At 45.0% G+C, this 15,647-nt stretch overlaps 1 protein-coding gene across 1 annotated transcript in view; it reads right to left on the bottom strand.

Annotated features, from left to right (window-relative positions):
• Window positions 1–15,642, bottom strand: part of LOC311118925 (microtubule-associated protein 2-like) — a gene marked incomplete at both ends in the record, with an annotated part of 42,464 nt that extends 26,822 nt beyond the window's left edge. The window contains 5 exons of the mRNA XM_084193676.1: window positions 3,670–3,819; window positions 4,354–4,614; window positions 6,632–10,102; window positions 11,310–11,636; window positions 15,453–15,642. Coding sequence (XP_084049802.1) covers window positions 3,670–3,819; window positions 4,354–4,614; window positions 6,632–10,102; window positions 11,310–11,636; window positions 15,453–15,642 — 4,399 coding nt within the window. The remainder of the gene's footprint in view (window positions 1–3,669; window positions 3,820–4,353; window positions 4,615–6,631; window positions 10,103–11,309; window positions 11,637–15,452) is intronic.
• Between the last annotated feature and the right edge of the window lie 5 nt (window positions 15,643–15,647).

The raw sequence follows: 15,647 nt of genomic DNA, 5'->3' as shown, positions 1-15,647 counted from the left end.
AGGTTACCCTTAGTGTTCTTTCGCACAGGGACTATGGTAGTCTGCTTGAAACATGTTGGTATTACGGACTCAGTCAGGGACAGGTTGAAAATGTCAGTGAAGACACTTGCCAGTTGGTCAGCGCATGCTCAGAGTACACGTCCTGGTAATCTGTCTGGCCCTGCAGCCTTGTGAATGTTGACCTGTTTAAAGGTCTTATTCACATCGGCTATGGAGAGCGTGATCACACAGTCGTCTGGAACAGCTGATGCTCTCATGCATGCTTCAGTGTTGCTTGCCTCGAAGCGAGCATATAAGTAATTTAGCTCGTCTGGTAGGCTTGTGTAACTGGGCAGCTCGTGGCTGTGCTTCCCTTTGTTGTCTGTAATAGTTTGCAAGCCTTGCCACATCCGGCGAGCGTTGGAGCCGGTGTAGTACAATTCAATCTTAGTCCTGTATTGACGCTTTGCCTGTTTGATGGTTCGTCGGAGGGCATAGTGGGATTTCTTATAAGCGTCCGGGTTAGAGTCCCGCTCCTTGAAAGCGGCAGCGCTACCCTTTAGCTCAGTGCGGATGTTGCCTGTAATCCATGGCTTCTGGTTGGGGTATGTACGTATGGTCACTGTGGGGATGACATCATCGATGCACTTATTGATGAAGCCATTGACTGATGTGGTGTACTCCTCAATGCCATCGGAAGAATCCCAGAACATATTGCAGTCTGTGCTAGCAAAACAGTCCTGTAGCTTAGCATCTGCATCATCTGACCACTTCTTTATTGACCGAGTCACTGGTGCTTCCTGCTTTAGTTTTTGCTTGTAAGCAGGAATCAGGAGGATAGCGTTATGGTCAGATTTGCCAAATGGAGGTCGAGGGAGAGCTTTGTACGCGTCTCTGTGTGTGGAGTAAAGGTGGTCTAGAGTATTTTTTAATACTCTTAGCAAAACATTTAATCTTTAATTTACAATCTGTAGAAACTATGAGAATAGAAAGGTTCAGGACTTTTGTGAAACATCACAGCACAGTTGAAAAATATATGGCTAATAGAAACTGGATGGTATTCAGAGATAGATGGGAGGGGTTGAGGGGAGCTGAAAGATAACTAATGTCAAATATACTGTGTTCGTAAAATGTATATAGTATGTTTAAACTGGAATTAGAAGTTTAAGTATTGTTGTCCGCTAGTTTACTCCAATTAGGGTTAGGGGGAAATAATAAAGAAGGAAAATATATATTTTAAAATATCTGGGGATTGGAAATTATGCAGACAATTACATTGACAGACGCCAAAATCTATCTACAATATTAAAGGTGATCTACCCCCTTAAAAATAAAACATTGCAGATAAAGTTTGAAATGACACAATTTCATGTGTACAACATCTAAAGACCTGCATCACTATACTGAGAGCTTTGCCTTTTCTAAAATAACATATTTGGGTGTTTTTTGAGCCTTTTTTCATGTTTTTTGGGGGCCCCCAAAAAGGATGAGGAATTGATTTGCTGTTTAGGGTACATTTCTCAAAAACAAGTTAAATCACCAAAAAAGAGGTCTGGACCCTTCTATAACATTCTATTTATATAAAAAAATGAGATTTGGTTGTAAAAAAAAAAGAACTTATCCTTTAAACATTACAACAGATTGACAGCAACACAACAAAACTCTCCCACACACACACACAACAGCTGTGGCTGAAGCACGCCACCCACTCTACAGCCTGTACAAACACAATCTAACTGAAAAAGTATTGGACAAGTATTGGACAAACAGTTACCCCTCTTCTGTAAACAACTAAAGCAATTATTATTAAAGCAAACTTTGTGAGAGTTAATTTAGCCATAAATGGGGTACAGTACTGTATAATTATACTGTATTACTGTATACAATGAGGGAATTAGCTGAGACCCTATTCAAGCTGCTAGAGAAAAGCTCTATTCTCCAATGCTTTGGAAGGAAATCATACAGAATAGCGGATTTTGGACTACATAAGTGCACCGCCCCCATCCCACCCTCTATCTCACCCCTGAACAATTTAATTAGGGCAATGCAGCAATTTAAAGAGATTCTAGAATCGTCTATCTGTCTAAGAGAGTTATGTGGAGGACGTGGCAGAGAAAACCACAGAATTAAATAAATATAGAGCACAAGTATTATTATACGTATTATACACTGAGTGTACAAAACATGCTCTTTCCATGACATAGACTGACCAGGTGAATCCAGGTGAAAGCTATGATCGCTTATTGATGTCACCTGTTAAATCCACTTCAATCAGTGTAGATGAAGTGGAGGAGACAGGTTAAAGAAGGATTGTTAAGCCTTGAGACAATTGAGACATGGATTGTGTGTTTGCCATTCAGAGGGTGAATGGGCAAGACAAAAGATTGAAGTGCCTTTGAACGGGGTATGGTAGTAGGTGCCAGGCACACCGGTTTGAGTGTGTCAAGAACTGCAACGTGGCTGGGTTTTTCAAGCTCAACAGTTTCCCGTGTGTATCAAGAATGGTCCACCACCCAAAGGACATCCAGCCAACTTGACACAACTGTGGGAAGCATTGGAGTCAACATGGGCCAGCATCCCTGTGGAAAGCTTTCCCGGCACCTTGTAGAGTCCATACCCCGACGAATCAAGGCTGTTCTGAGGGCAAAAGGGGGTGCAACTCAAGTGTTCCTAATGTTTTGTACACTCAGTGTATATCTCTATTGTGGAAAATCTCTCTGTCAGATGAGGTACACCAATATCCGTCTCTACAGGGAGAGAGGAGCCAAACTACCAGTTGCTTGGCAACCACTACAGTTTTTAGGTAAAAGCTTAAGAGGCTGTGGTTACATCCTAAATGGCACCCTGTTCCCTAGGGGCTCTGGTCAAAAGTAGTGCACTACACAGGGAATATGGTGCCATTCGGGACTAATACTATCCTGCTCTGGGGAAATGCTGGGAAAACACACTTCTTTCACTGTAGTTCTTTCACAGCAAACAAGTTGCAATCATTACACAGGTTAAAGAGAGACAGATAAAGTTAAGTGAGAGGGTGAGAGATGGAGAGTCTGTGTTAAATACAGAGAGAAAGAGAGAAAATAAAAAGTATTGCAGGTACACATAACTCTGAAGCAGTAACATTAAATGACCAAACAAACCATCTCCCAGAAAAGAGAAACCCAGAATGAACATGGGAGCTGAGGAGGAGAAAGATGCAATTCAAAGTAAATAGCAAATAATAAAATAAATCCAAAAAGTTGAGCGACTGACTGTTCACAACAAGCACATTTGAAAAATGAAGTCAAATGAAAAATGTATAACAAATTCGTTTTTTATTCTAATAAAATGCGAACACTGAACATAACAAATTAACAAACAAATGAGACAGAATAAAAATGTATAGATTAACAAAATAATGTATCAAAATTTAACAAAAATAGCAGCTTCAAACAACTGTAAGGATGAGGTTAATGTACAGTACTTTGTGAAACTGCTGATGTAAAAAGGGCTTTATAAATACATTTGATTGATTGATGAGATGTGATATTTGCAGCCACATTGCAGATGCCTAGCCTCCCCGGCCCCAGCCAGCAGGTCTGCATTCCAAATGGCACCCTATTTCCTATTTAGTGCGCTACTTTTCACCGTACCCTACAGGCCCTATAGAAAATAGGGTGCCATTTGGGACGAAACCCAGGAGTGGTTGGTCACCTGTAGGTTTCCTCCTAGCACAGGGGTGGGGGTGGAGTTGGGGCTGGGCAGGACGTGGGTGTCGGACCGCAGTAGGTTTTAACACACTCTTCCGGGATGGAGAGGAGCGCGTCTCTGCTTTCTTAGTCAGCTCAGTCTTCTTGATCACGGCTAGGAGAAGGAAGAGGGAGGGACATAATTAAAGGGAGAAAGGGAAGGACATACAAGTAGCATCAGAAGGAAGAGGGTGAGATAGTCAAACAGAGAAAAGGAAGGAAAGGACAGTGGCACAAAGGTTTGGAGGGACAGAGACACCCACCAAGAGAGGCTCTCTGATTGCCATTTAACATTCAGCTGAGATCTTAAAGGCTTTTAAAGATGAGCATCTTTGCCAATTCGAATGAAAGAGAATAACAACATCTGTCAATTAATAATATATAACTACAAAGAACTATATAGAAATGTTAATAATTACTGGTTTCCCAGACACATATCCAGCCTAGTCCTAGACTAAAAAGCTCTTTCAAATGGAGATTCTCCACTGAAGTATCTGGGAAAATGGCCCTCTAGAGTTACAAACTGAACTGAGATCTACACCACTTAAAATCAAAGAGAATTAAATAATAATGTGAAACTACAAATAATTTACAAAAATTAAATAAATAGAGTAACAAACTGATTTGGAGAGATACTGTAGTTCTGAACCTTTTTTCTTATTGATGTCCACCCTGGGGATATAGACCGTCTCCTTGCGGACGGGTTTATGTTCGGGGGTGGAGATGCGCCCCTCACGCCCCTTCACCCGCCCCCCTTTAGCCTTGGGCTTCACTGGCTGCTTTTCCTGCTTCTGCTTCTGGGGAGTCTTGTCCTTCTTGACTGGTGGGGCTGGGACCCGGTCGGCTCTCATGGGCTCGATCTGCTCGGTAGCCATGCTTATGTCATCATCCACATCTACAGTGGAGAGATCTAGGTACAAAACAGACATGGTAAGGTCATCATCATGCAGTAGTACCATGAACACAACACAATATATGGGCATAAAACTCATAAACTGGGTAAAACAGTGTTAACGTGTAATTTTGTTATCATGATGAAACGTGAAGTCTCCATTGTGAAAAGATTGTAATAAACATGAACATGATCAGGTATCAGATCCATATATTTGACCTGTTTCAAGAAACTAGGCATTTGTCCCATGTCACTACTTCACAGAAGAGGCATTTTAAGGTATATTTAATTTTTTAGAATTCGTTTTTTTGCAGAAATGCCTTCTGGAACATGTGAACTTTCATGTGCCTTAATAAGAAATGTGTATACCATCTGTAAATACAAATAAAATTGTTAAATTACAGTTTTGAAATCAGTGGAATGCCCTTTGGAAGCAGAGAGATTATTGCCAAATGCGGAGAGAGTGCAAAAACAGAACACATAAAGTAGGCTGTTGAATAAAAACACCTGTCTCCGGATTCCATCTTCAAACTAAGGGCAACCATGGCATCCATGACAGAGAGGGGGAAGCATTCATCCATTATACGGGTAAGAGTCTAGCTACATTTTCAAATATTATATGTTTCACATTTTTCGGAGAGTAGTTTTCATTTAAAGTTAAAGCGTACTGTTAGCTGAGTCGGACGGCAAAGTGAAGGAAAAGCAGCAAACAAGTGCTCAGCATACGTGGGAACTCCTTCAAGACTGTTGGAAAAGCATTCCAGGTGAAGCTGGTTGAGAAAATGCCAAGAGTGTGCAAAGCTGTCATCAAGGCAAAGGGTGGCTATTTGAAGAATCTCAACTATACAATATATTTTGATTTGTTTAACACTTTTATGGTTACATAATTCCATATGTGGTATTTCATAGTTTTGATGTCTTCACTATGATTCTACAATATAAAAAATTGTACAAATAAAGAAAAACCCTTGAATGAGTAGGTGTGTCCAAACGTTTGACTGGTACTGTATATTTTATTTTTACCCCTTTTCTTTATTCTCCCCAATTTCGATCTTGTCTCATCGCTGCAACTCCCCAACGGGTTCGGGAGGCGAAGGTCGAGTCACGCGTCCTCCGAAACATGACCCACCAAACTGCGCTTCTTAACATCCACCCGCTTAACCCGGAAGCCAGCCGCACCAATGTGTCGGAGGAAACACCGTTCAACTGACAACCGAAGTCAGCCTGCAGCCGCCCGGCCCGCCACAAGGAGTCGCTAGAGTGCGATAAGCCAAGTAAAGCCCCACCGGCCAAACCCTACCCTAACCCGGACGATGCTGGGCCAATTGTGCACCACCCTACGGGACTCCCAATCACTGCCAGTTGTGATACAGCCTGGGATCGAACCAAGGTCTGTAGTGACGCCTCTAGCACTGCGATTCAGTGCCTTAGACCGCTGTGCCACTCGGGAGGCCAAAATTAAGTATGTTTTTATATAGTGTGTGTTTACCAGAGACGGTAATGTGAAGAACAACATGACTAGGATATCAGATTAGGATATAGGCCAAGGACTAGAGAAAGTTTATTTTTATGACTACTTTCACCACTTTTAGTCTTGAAATCTGTGGTTGTTTACTACACTGTGAATCCTTAAAGAGATGGGGTGGGGCTAAGGCTTAAGAGGCTGTGAATGATGCTAAATTGGTGTAGACAAAGAAGAGCTCTCCAGTAGGTGTACCAAAACATTCACGGGACATTTTCTCAAAAGTGGGGTTACAAGTTTATCAACTTTCAAAGCAGAATTACTTTCTCATTGTTCCTCAACTGCAGTGTATGATATATCATTTTATAGCTCGGAGTCTCTACTTTTATCCAATGTAAAAAACACCATTACAAATTTTGCTACATAGGACCGAATCTAGGTGGTGGGTCACATATTGACAATACTATTGCATTTTCTAACCATTGATTATATTATTTTTTGTGGTCATTAAAACATGTAATTTATCTGTCATTGAAACATGTATTATGGGATTATAACAGAGAGAAATCTCACCTTGAGTGTCGACCCAAGAGCTGTCTAGGATGGAGTCGTCCATGGTGGTCTCGTCTCTGTCGTAGCTCTCTGTCTGTCCCTCAGTCTCCAACTGCACCTCCTTCTCTGGGGAGGCCTGCACCTCCTTCTCACGGACCTCCTCTGAGACATCCCCCACCTCCTCCAGACTAGCTGCCTCCATGATCTCCACCTCCTGGGACTCCTCCTCCTCCTCCTCGTGGAGAGCCTGTGGTGTCTCAGGCTCAGGCGGAGCGGAAAAACGCACGCTGTGTCCTGGCTCCTCGCCCTCGTCGATGGTCTGGACTACAGTGATCAAGTCATCTTCTACAGTCACAACTGACTCTATGGCAGCTCTGGGTTCTGGAACATCATTCACCGCTGCTCCTGCCCCTGCCAGAACTTCACTATCTTCCTCCTCCTCTTCCTCCTTGTTAGTCATTATATCCTTCTCAACCTTCTCTTCTTTCTCTACAGGCTTTGATGGTTTTATCTTAATCATGATTTCCTCTGGTTCCACTGCCTGCTCTGTATCCTCCTCCTCCTCCCCTTCTACCTTTTTATTTTCTTCCATGGTCTTCTCTTTGACCTCTACAATCTGCTCCTTCTTCAGCTTCTCTTTGACCTCTACAATCTGCTCCTTCTTCAGCTTCTCTTTGACCTCTACAACCTGCTCCTTCTTCAGCTTCTCTTCACTAACTTTCTCATTCTCTTCTTCTGTGGTGCTCACACCACCACCTGACACAGATGGAGACGTCGCCATGACGTACATTTTTGTTGCCGTTGTCTGACCTCCCATCTGTTTAGGTTTCTCTGTCTCCGTAACTGGAACCGTGTCTTCTTCTGTGGTGCTCACACCATCACCTGACACAGATGGAGATGTCACCATGACGTCAACCTTCGTCGGCGTTGTCTGACCTCTCGTCTGTTTAGGTTTCTCTATTTCCATAACTGGTACCTTGTCTTCTTCTGTGGTGCTCACACCATCACCTGACACAGACGGAGACGTCGCTATGATGTCAACCTTCGTTGGCGTTGTCTGACCTCCCATCGGTTTAGGTTTCTCTATGTCCGTAACTGGAACCTTGTCTTCTTCATCTGTGGTGCTCACACCACCACCTGACACAGATGGAGACATAGCCATGACGTCAACCTTCGTTGGCGTTGTCTGACCTCCCGTCTGTTTAGGTTTTTCTGTCTCCGTAACTGGAACCTTGTCTTCTTCTGTGGTGCTCACACCACCATCTGACACAGATGGAGACGTCGCTATGATGTCAACCTTCGTTGGCGTTGTCTGACCTCCCATCGGTTTAGGTTTCTCTATGTCCGTAACTGGAACCTTGTCCTCTTCATCTGTGGTGCTCACACCACCACCCGACACAGATGGAGACATAGCCATGACGTCAACCTTCGTTGCAGTTGTCTGACCTCCCGTCTGTTTAGGTTTCTCTATTTCCATAACTGGAACCTTGTCTTCTTCTTCTGTGGTGCTCACACCACCACCTGACACAGATGGAGACGTCACCATGAGGTCAACCTTCATTGGCGGTGTCTGAACTCCCGTCTGTTTAGGTTTTTCTGTCTCCGTAACTGGAACCTTGTCTTCTTCTGTGGTGCTCTCTACGGAAGAGGCCGGGGAGGGCCCGACGGGCCTGCCGATCCTGCCCTTGGCAACCCCAGTCAGTTGGTAGACGTCTTCAGCATCCACCTCCTCGTACGCCTCCTGGTGCACCAGGAACTTGTCCTTCACCTTCTCCCTGAGCTCCTGCAGCTCCCGCTCCTCCTCCATGCTCAGGGGCCTGTCCTCCATCTCCAGACGACGGATCTGCCTCTCATAGGCAGCCATCTCAGCATCCGTCTCGGGTCCGTTGTCCCCTAGCTTCCCCTCCTCTTCCAGGGTAACCGTCACTGTAGGAGTTACAAAGGACTCGGCTAACTTCAGAGTTGAAGCTGGTTTGTCTTTTTGGTTTTCCATGGCAAATTTGTCATGGCTGATCTCTTTGTTGTCTTTTTCCTCTGAAGCGGTATCTTTCCGTCCCACTTGTTTGGTTTCTCCCTTTTCTTTGGAACCGGCGCATTCAGCTAACTGACTTGTCTTCTCGTCTTTGGCTAGTTTGTCTCTGGCGTCGATTTTCAGTTTCTCCTCCGCCATCTTTTCCTCCAGAGCCATTGGGGTGAAGCGCTGGGGCGGGGAGTCAATGGGACTGTGGACGTCAGCAGGGGAAGGCATGGGCCCTGAGTACTCACTGAACACACAGTAACCCAACTCCTCCAGCTGGCTCTCGCTCTTGGCAAGACTCTGGTTCTGACTCTGGTCCCCCAGAACCAGGTTGGCCAGGGAGTCACTGCCAAGGCTTTGGGTGTCCGCAGGGACAGACTTCCTCCTCATGATCTCAGGGTCAGTGTTCTCAGAAGCCAGTCTAGACCTGCTGCCCGCAAGGTCCAGCATCTCAGGTAGGTCAGGAGCCATGACTGTCCCATTTTTGTAGTAGTATTTGGGTGGGAAGGGAGATTCTGGGGACTCTGACCCCTGGGGACTGGTATTTTCACCGGGGGTCTCTGCTGCTGAGTTGTGGGGAGGAGACGTGGAGTCGGACGTTACTGAGGCGGCCGTCTCCAGGATCAGGGGAGGGAAAGGTGGTGGCTCCTTCTCCACAGATGGGGTAGTGACTGGGAGATAGTTGGCAGACTCCTCCAGACTGCCGCTGGTAAAAGACATGATGTCCGTGGCCAGTGGGGAGAAATGTCTAGGTCGACCCTGAACACTGGGATCCATCGATCCAATCGTAATGTTGAGAGAGTAGCTTCTCTGATCCAGGGCCAACTTCCCAGGAGACAGCCTACATTCGTTACTTCTGTCCAGGGCCGGTAAGGTCTCCTTTTGATCTCCCATCGGACTCTTCTTGGTGTCTGATTTCTCCTCCACTGACTGTGTTTGTGCCAGCATGCTGTAGTTGATCTCAAGGGGTGACGGAACTGTTGGGGAACTGCTCCCTAAGACCTTCTTCTCTTCTCCTGCGGTGCTCAGTTCATAATAATCTTCTGCTTGAACCCCCTTGGATCCCTCATCTGGCTTCAGGGCCGAAGTCTCAAAATAAGCTGACATGCCCGATTTGTCTTTGTTAGAGTCAGATGGGACACCTTGTCCTTGACCTCTGTCTTCAGCTGTAGTGAATCCAGACCCTGAATCCGTGGTGAGGCTACTGGACTCAAGAACTTCCACTGACGGCTGCTTCTCTGCGACTGTTTTAGGTTCATCCGGTATAGACATTTTGCTAGGCTCTTTGGCTTGGCTCTGGCTGTTTGAAGGGAAAGGGGACAGAGAAGGGGAAGGGGAAGCCATGTCCGTTTTGGGGCTCAGGGGTGCTGCTGCGTGGTCCCCACTGAGGATAGCTGGACTCTCTGGTTCAGTGAAGTCTGGGCTGAGGGTTCCACTCCTCTCGCTGTCTGGTTTGTCTGTGTCCATCTTCAAGGCTGTAAGTTAAATCTTTAGTAGTTTGTTTGGTTTTGCTTCAACATTCAGCTATTAAAGGTAGGCTACTTTGTTTTTGGGTCAGCCATTTTAACCAGGGCCAGCCATACTATCACAGACACAGGCAAAGCTCTGCTCCAGACTCACAGCCTGTTATCACTTACTGTAGCACAATACAGAGAGCATCGCGCATCACTGAGGAGGCAGGACAGGAGCATGAGGCGGAACCCATGAGGCGGAACCCACTCACTGATGGACGGAACAATGGCATGGAACGTGACGGAACGTGATGGAACCGGAATGACGGAACTGGAATGTGCAGGCAGCCATGGCGTTGATGGATGAGAAGAATCAAGCAATGAGGTATGGAATGGTTTTCCGACGAATGACGACTTTACATATCTAATAAAGGGTAAAATAATAGCCTTTCTGTCATTCTTTCCAGGCTTTATGAAGAAATCATAATGATTTGCACTTAGCTAAATGTCTGCTTTACACCCTGATTTATGAATGTGTATTGAATAATTGGACTATTCAACTATTACCTTTGAGGACGATGTACAATCATCTATCATCAAATCTTGCTAGAATAAGTTGTATAAGTTATACTTTTATTAGTCGATAGTATAAGGTTATTAAGATCAACTAAGACATAAATATATTTGAACAATAGGAAAAATGACAGAATAACACTGTATTGACACAATATCTAAAATATGAAAACCAGTGAAATGGCAATAAAAACACTGATATTGATATTATTACAATGACAGCTTAAGGAAAACTGAACAGAAAACACAGCTGAATGCAATAGAGAACGGGTGATTTACATGCTATATAAATTAGGTGTTTTAATGGCAAACATCACTGGCAGAAAGACACTAAGTGATGGGTTAACACCAATGAGACATCAATACGTCGGTAAGTAGCGTCAGCGACATTTCATTAACACACAGACACGAAAAGCCCAGTCTCAAAAACTGCAGCTAAAAACTGAAAAGAAAAGCAAAAAGAAAAGAGGAACCAGGAAGAAAGTTTTAAAACATGGCTCCTAGCGTTCACCTGTGTTGCCTTGCAGCCTTTAGCAGAGCGTAGCGGGGAGGGGGGGGGGGGGTGGTGTATTCCCTTAAAGCCTAAATTATCTTATTGTCTACACGCAATACAATAACATGCAGCCTGGGAGAGGAGAGAGAGGACAGACAGACACACCTTCCTCAGGGCTCTCCTCCTCCCCCTCAGGCTCTGCCACCTCCTTCTCCTCCACCTCCACCTCCTCCCTCCCGTTAGGGCCTTCTGGGGCGGCACTAGCTGCCTCGGCCTGCACGGGAGGCACAGTATGGGCCTCGCCTATGGCCTCTGCCTGCTCTAAGGGCTCGGCCGGGGGGCTGTCCAGCTCAGGCTCATCCCCACTCCACAGCTCCTCAAGAGCTGCCACGATATCGGCTGCTGCCCCTTCCATCTCCTCCTCCTCCAACATCAACACCTCTTCCTCCTCCTCCTCCTCCTCGAATGTGTCTGTAAGAGCCTCGATGGTCTCTACTTTGTATAAAAGAAGGAGAGAGGTGGACAGTAGACATCAAGACTACGGGTTGGCAACACAGACTTGGGTTACATGGGTACAAATCGGTGGGACACGTTCAGCTCTGTAAAGGTGGCTCACTGTGTATATTGTATATTATCTACTGTAGACAGAGATAGATGCACTGGTCACAGATGTTGTAGCGTATGAGTGAGTGACGTTTCTCCCCTGGCCATGTGGTTTGTTTAGGTTTGGTGGTATGGATGTTTTGGATCATAGAGTTTAAGCATGCAGAGGCTTTTTTTTATATACAATATATAAAATAATCCTGACAGAACGATAGATACTTGTCCAGCACACTGTTGAATATTCCTGCAGTTTTATTGAGTGCAATTGTGACAACGTGGACCCAAAGGTCTTCGTCAGGCTATAAAAGAACCCTCACCTCTGTCTGTAAAATCTGCTGTGGATCGATGCTTTCAAAAAGGCACACAACGGCCATAGTCTCTTTCTCTCTGTCATACACACACCATGCCGACACACCACATCAGGTTATTTCCATTCAAACATACCTTTATCAGTAAGAAAATGCATGCATGATACACTATAACAGTATTTTGCAAGCAAAGGTGTGTACTGTAGCTATACATACAGTACATTTTACCCTCCCATTGTCAGTTGAGAGAAATATATCAGAAATCCCACTCTCACCTCATCCAAGTTCTGTAACCATAACCTGAGTTGATCAGTTAGTCAGCATGTGATGGGTGTTGGGGTGTAGGCAATATGTTCCAAAAGGGTTCTTCGGGTGTCCCCATAGGAGAACCCTTTTTAGTTCCAGGTAGAACCCTTTTTTGTTCCAGGTAGAACCCTTTTGGGTTCCATGTAGAACCCTCTGTGGAAAGGGTTCTACATGGAACCAAAAAAGGTTCTACATGGAACCAAAAAAGTTATACCTGGAACCAAAAGGGTTCTACCTGGAACCAAAAAGGGTTCTTCAAAGGGTTCTCCTCTGAGGACAGCCAAAGAACCCTTTTAGGTTCTAGATAGTATAGAGTGTAGGCAGAGACAGACAGTGGCTCCAAGGAGAACACGTCCTTTATCACTGTTCTAGGATCAGTCCTGGATCAGTACTCAACCCTCCAAACCCAAACCATTAGAAGATATGGAACAGATCCCCAAACAAGCATATCCTCACATCCTCTCTATGTGATCAGCACACACACCTAAAGTTTGATAATTCTCTTGCGTCTCCCTAATCCATTCCCTGTGGATAAAGGGGCCACAGTATGCAGAGCTGCGGTACTGTTCTGCATGCGGAGGATGCTCTGCTCTGCACAGTGATGTGTGATTGATTTCTTTGACTGTGGGCTGGGGGTGCCTCTGCTCCTAACTCCTAAGCTGTCATGCTGACTATGAGGTGCAAATTCTGATTCTAAAATCCTGCTTAGAGGCAGAAATATGCTGCTCAACCCAAAAGCATTTATGCGGCAGCGCTACGCCTCTCCTCGCCATGTGGCAGAGTGCTCAGGGTTTTATATGTTATGCCAGGCGGCTGAGCTGCTGTGTGTGTGTGTGTGTGTGTGTGTGTGTGTGTGTGTGTGTGTACGCGTGTGTGTGTGTGTGTGTGTGTGTGTGTGTGTGTGTGTGTGTGTGTGTGTGTGTGTGTGTGCTAGCTCGCGTGTGTGTGTAGAGCAGGGCAGTGACTGGATGTGGCAGCAGTGTACAGCCTGCTGGGTCACATCACAGCAGGGGCACTCTCTGCTCAGGGAGAGGAGACAGAGAGGAGGACTGATGAATTCAGGCGTCCGCATGCATCCCAGCCGAAACAGTTTGGATCAGTTGGTGCATATTGTATATTATGATGACATTTTGTGACGTATTTGTTAGTTTTAGACATTGGCAAGAGTTTTTTCAGCTGTTCAGGCACACAACATTTTTTCTTGAGGCAAGCCGAAGTCGGTAGCCGAAGTCTACACCCCCTTGTTGGCGATTGGTCAACAGTAGGGATTCTTCAATGAAATGCCTGTTGTCTTTCAACGAGAGACGACTCGGCCTCATGTAAATTTTTTCACTTGAGAAGTACTGCACCAAACATCCTAGTCAGATGCAAAATTGTGCGACTAAGCTCTCCTTGGCAAAAACGTCAAAATTAATGACAGATTTCTTGTTATTTTTAGGAAGTGTATACTGGCTATGGTGTCTCAAAGTGGACAAACAGTACTATTGCCGCTTTTTTCTCTTTTTTTAAGTGAAGGTCTTTTAAAGAAGTATGTGAGCACACTCGTTTGGTTCGACTAGCTGAGCTCGGCCAGCCGAACTGAAGCATGCGGACGCCTTTATACAGTCTGCAAGCTGGAGACATAGAGACGTTGTTTCTCTGTACTAATACTAGCCACCTAGCAATTCTATGAAGTTGGCTTTAGCTAGCCCAGATAGGTTCCCAATCTTCCAACCTCATAACTAGCTACCAAGAAGCCATTTCATGCTGTCAATCAAGTTAGAGTAGCTAGCTTGTCTAACTAGCTTAGCTGGCATGCCTGTTGGCAAAGTTGGCATACTTTAGAAAAGCAAGCAATAGCTAAATGTAATGAATAAGACTCACATTCCTTTCAATCTTTTACCCAGATTTTAGCAGAGATGCAGAGAAGCATATTTAGTTTCTTTAAAAAAAAGAACCAGCAGTCAAGAGATATGCTTAGATATGCAGAAAAATATACATATTTTTTTACATAGAATGAAGCATATTGATTATGGCTCTAGATTTCAAAAAGCTGTTTCAGGTGTTTGAAAAAGGCAAAGCCAAGCCACCCTCCGGACCACCCCCCAGCCATCCTCACATATGTTGTGCCCCCTCAGATTTTTGTGGTGCATTGCGCCCCTTCCTCCAGCCTACTACAGGAAACATCAGCCTTGATGAGGTGCTAAGTAAGGACATGTCTTTGTCGACTAATACTATAAGCCTTTTGGAGTTGTGAGAGAGCGTATTGAGAGTGTTTGTGCTGTGTGTCCTCTGAGAGCATGTGTGTGTGTTTGCAGTGCAGTGTGTGTGTATGTGTGTGTGTTGAGCTGACAGTCTTCCTGTGAATCCGGTGATCTACAACGGGTGTGTGTGTGTATGAGCGGGTGGTGGGACACATGAGAAGGGAGAGCTCAGGGATGAGTTTGTCTTTGAGGGAGAGATGACAGACAGATACATAACACATGGCATGAAGATGTCACAGACCGGCAGAGAGGAAAACATGTGCATGGAACAAGTCTTAGTTCATGCACAACAATCCTCTGTATATTGCTGCAAGCCATTTGGACCACAACAAGTCCTGGGCCTGCATGCCACTCTGTTTGCGTGATTTGCATATGCCATTTTTTTTAACCTGTATACAGAAATATGTATGCAGTTCATGATATGTATACTTGCAAGTATGCACATGTAGGTTTAATAATTTTCTCAGCCAAGTTTGTGTTCAAATTATAAATGAATACAGTTAGGTTTATATTAATCGGATCACTTTGATAAGTAATGGGATGCTTCCGGAGGCAAAGTTGACTATAGGGAACAAATGGCTTTGATTGAGATATAGAAATAAAAGGAAAATCACAAAAAACTAGATCATCAAAAACATCACAAAACATGAAAGTGCTCAGATTCTTTGAGCTAATTGACACCATAGGGACACAAACAAACACACGGACGGACGGAAAGACGGAGGTTATTGGTCGAACCACAGAAAAGGGGGATCGAGGGTAAAAGAGAGGAGAAAGAGGAAGGTAGGAGGAAGAAGGGAAGATAGGAAGGAAGAATGGCGTACGTAGAGGAACCATGCGCGGTTCACCTTGGATCTGTCTAAAGGCAGCGGCCGGCACTGAGGGCCGAGAGGAGACAGAGCGATCCCACTCAGGGCTGAACAAGGGGTGATCATAGTATTCCTCGTCAGAGTGGTAGGGGCCATCCTCGGGCATAGACACAGAGATGGAGGGGGCGAGGAACTTGCACCTCTCCCGAGAATTTTGGAAGTGGTGGAGAGGGC

Source organism: Coregonus lavaretus (genome assembly GCF_964263955.1).
Source record: "Coregonus lavaretus genome assembly, contig: HAP1_SCAFFOLD_3420, whole genome shotgun sequence".
Classification (NCBI taxonomy): Eukaryota; Metazoa; Chordata; class Actinopteri; order Salmoniformes; family Salmonidae; genus Coregonus; species Coregonus lavaretus.
The sequence above is the reverse complement of the archived record's forward strand: the minus strand, read 5'-3'. Positions and strand labels throughout refer to the sequence as shown.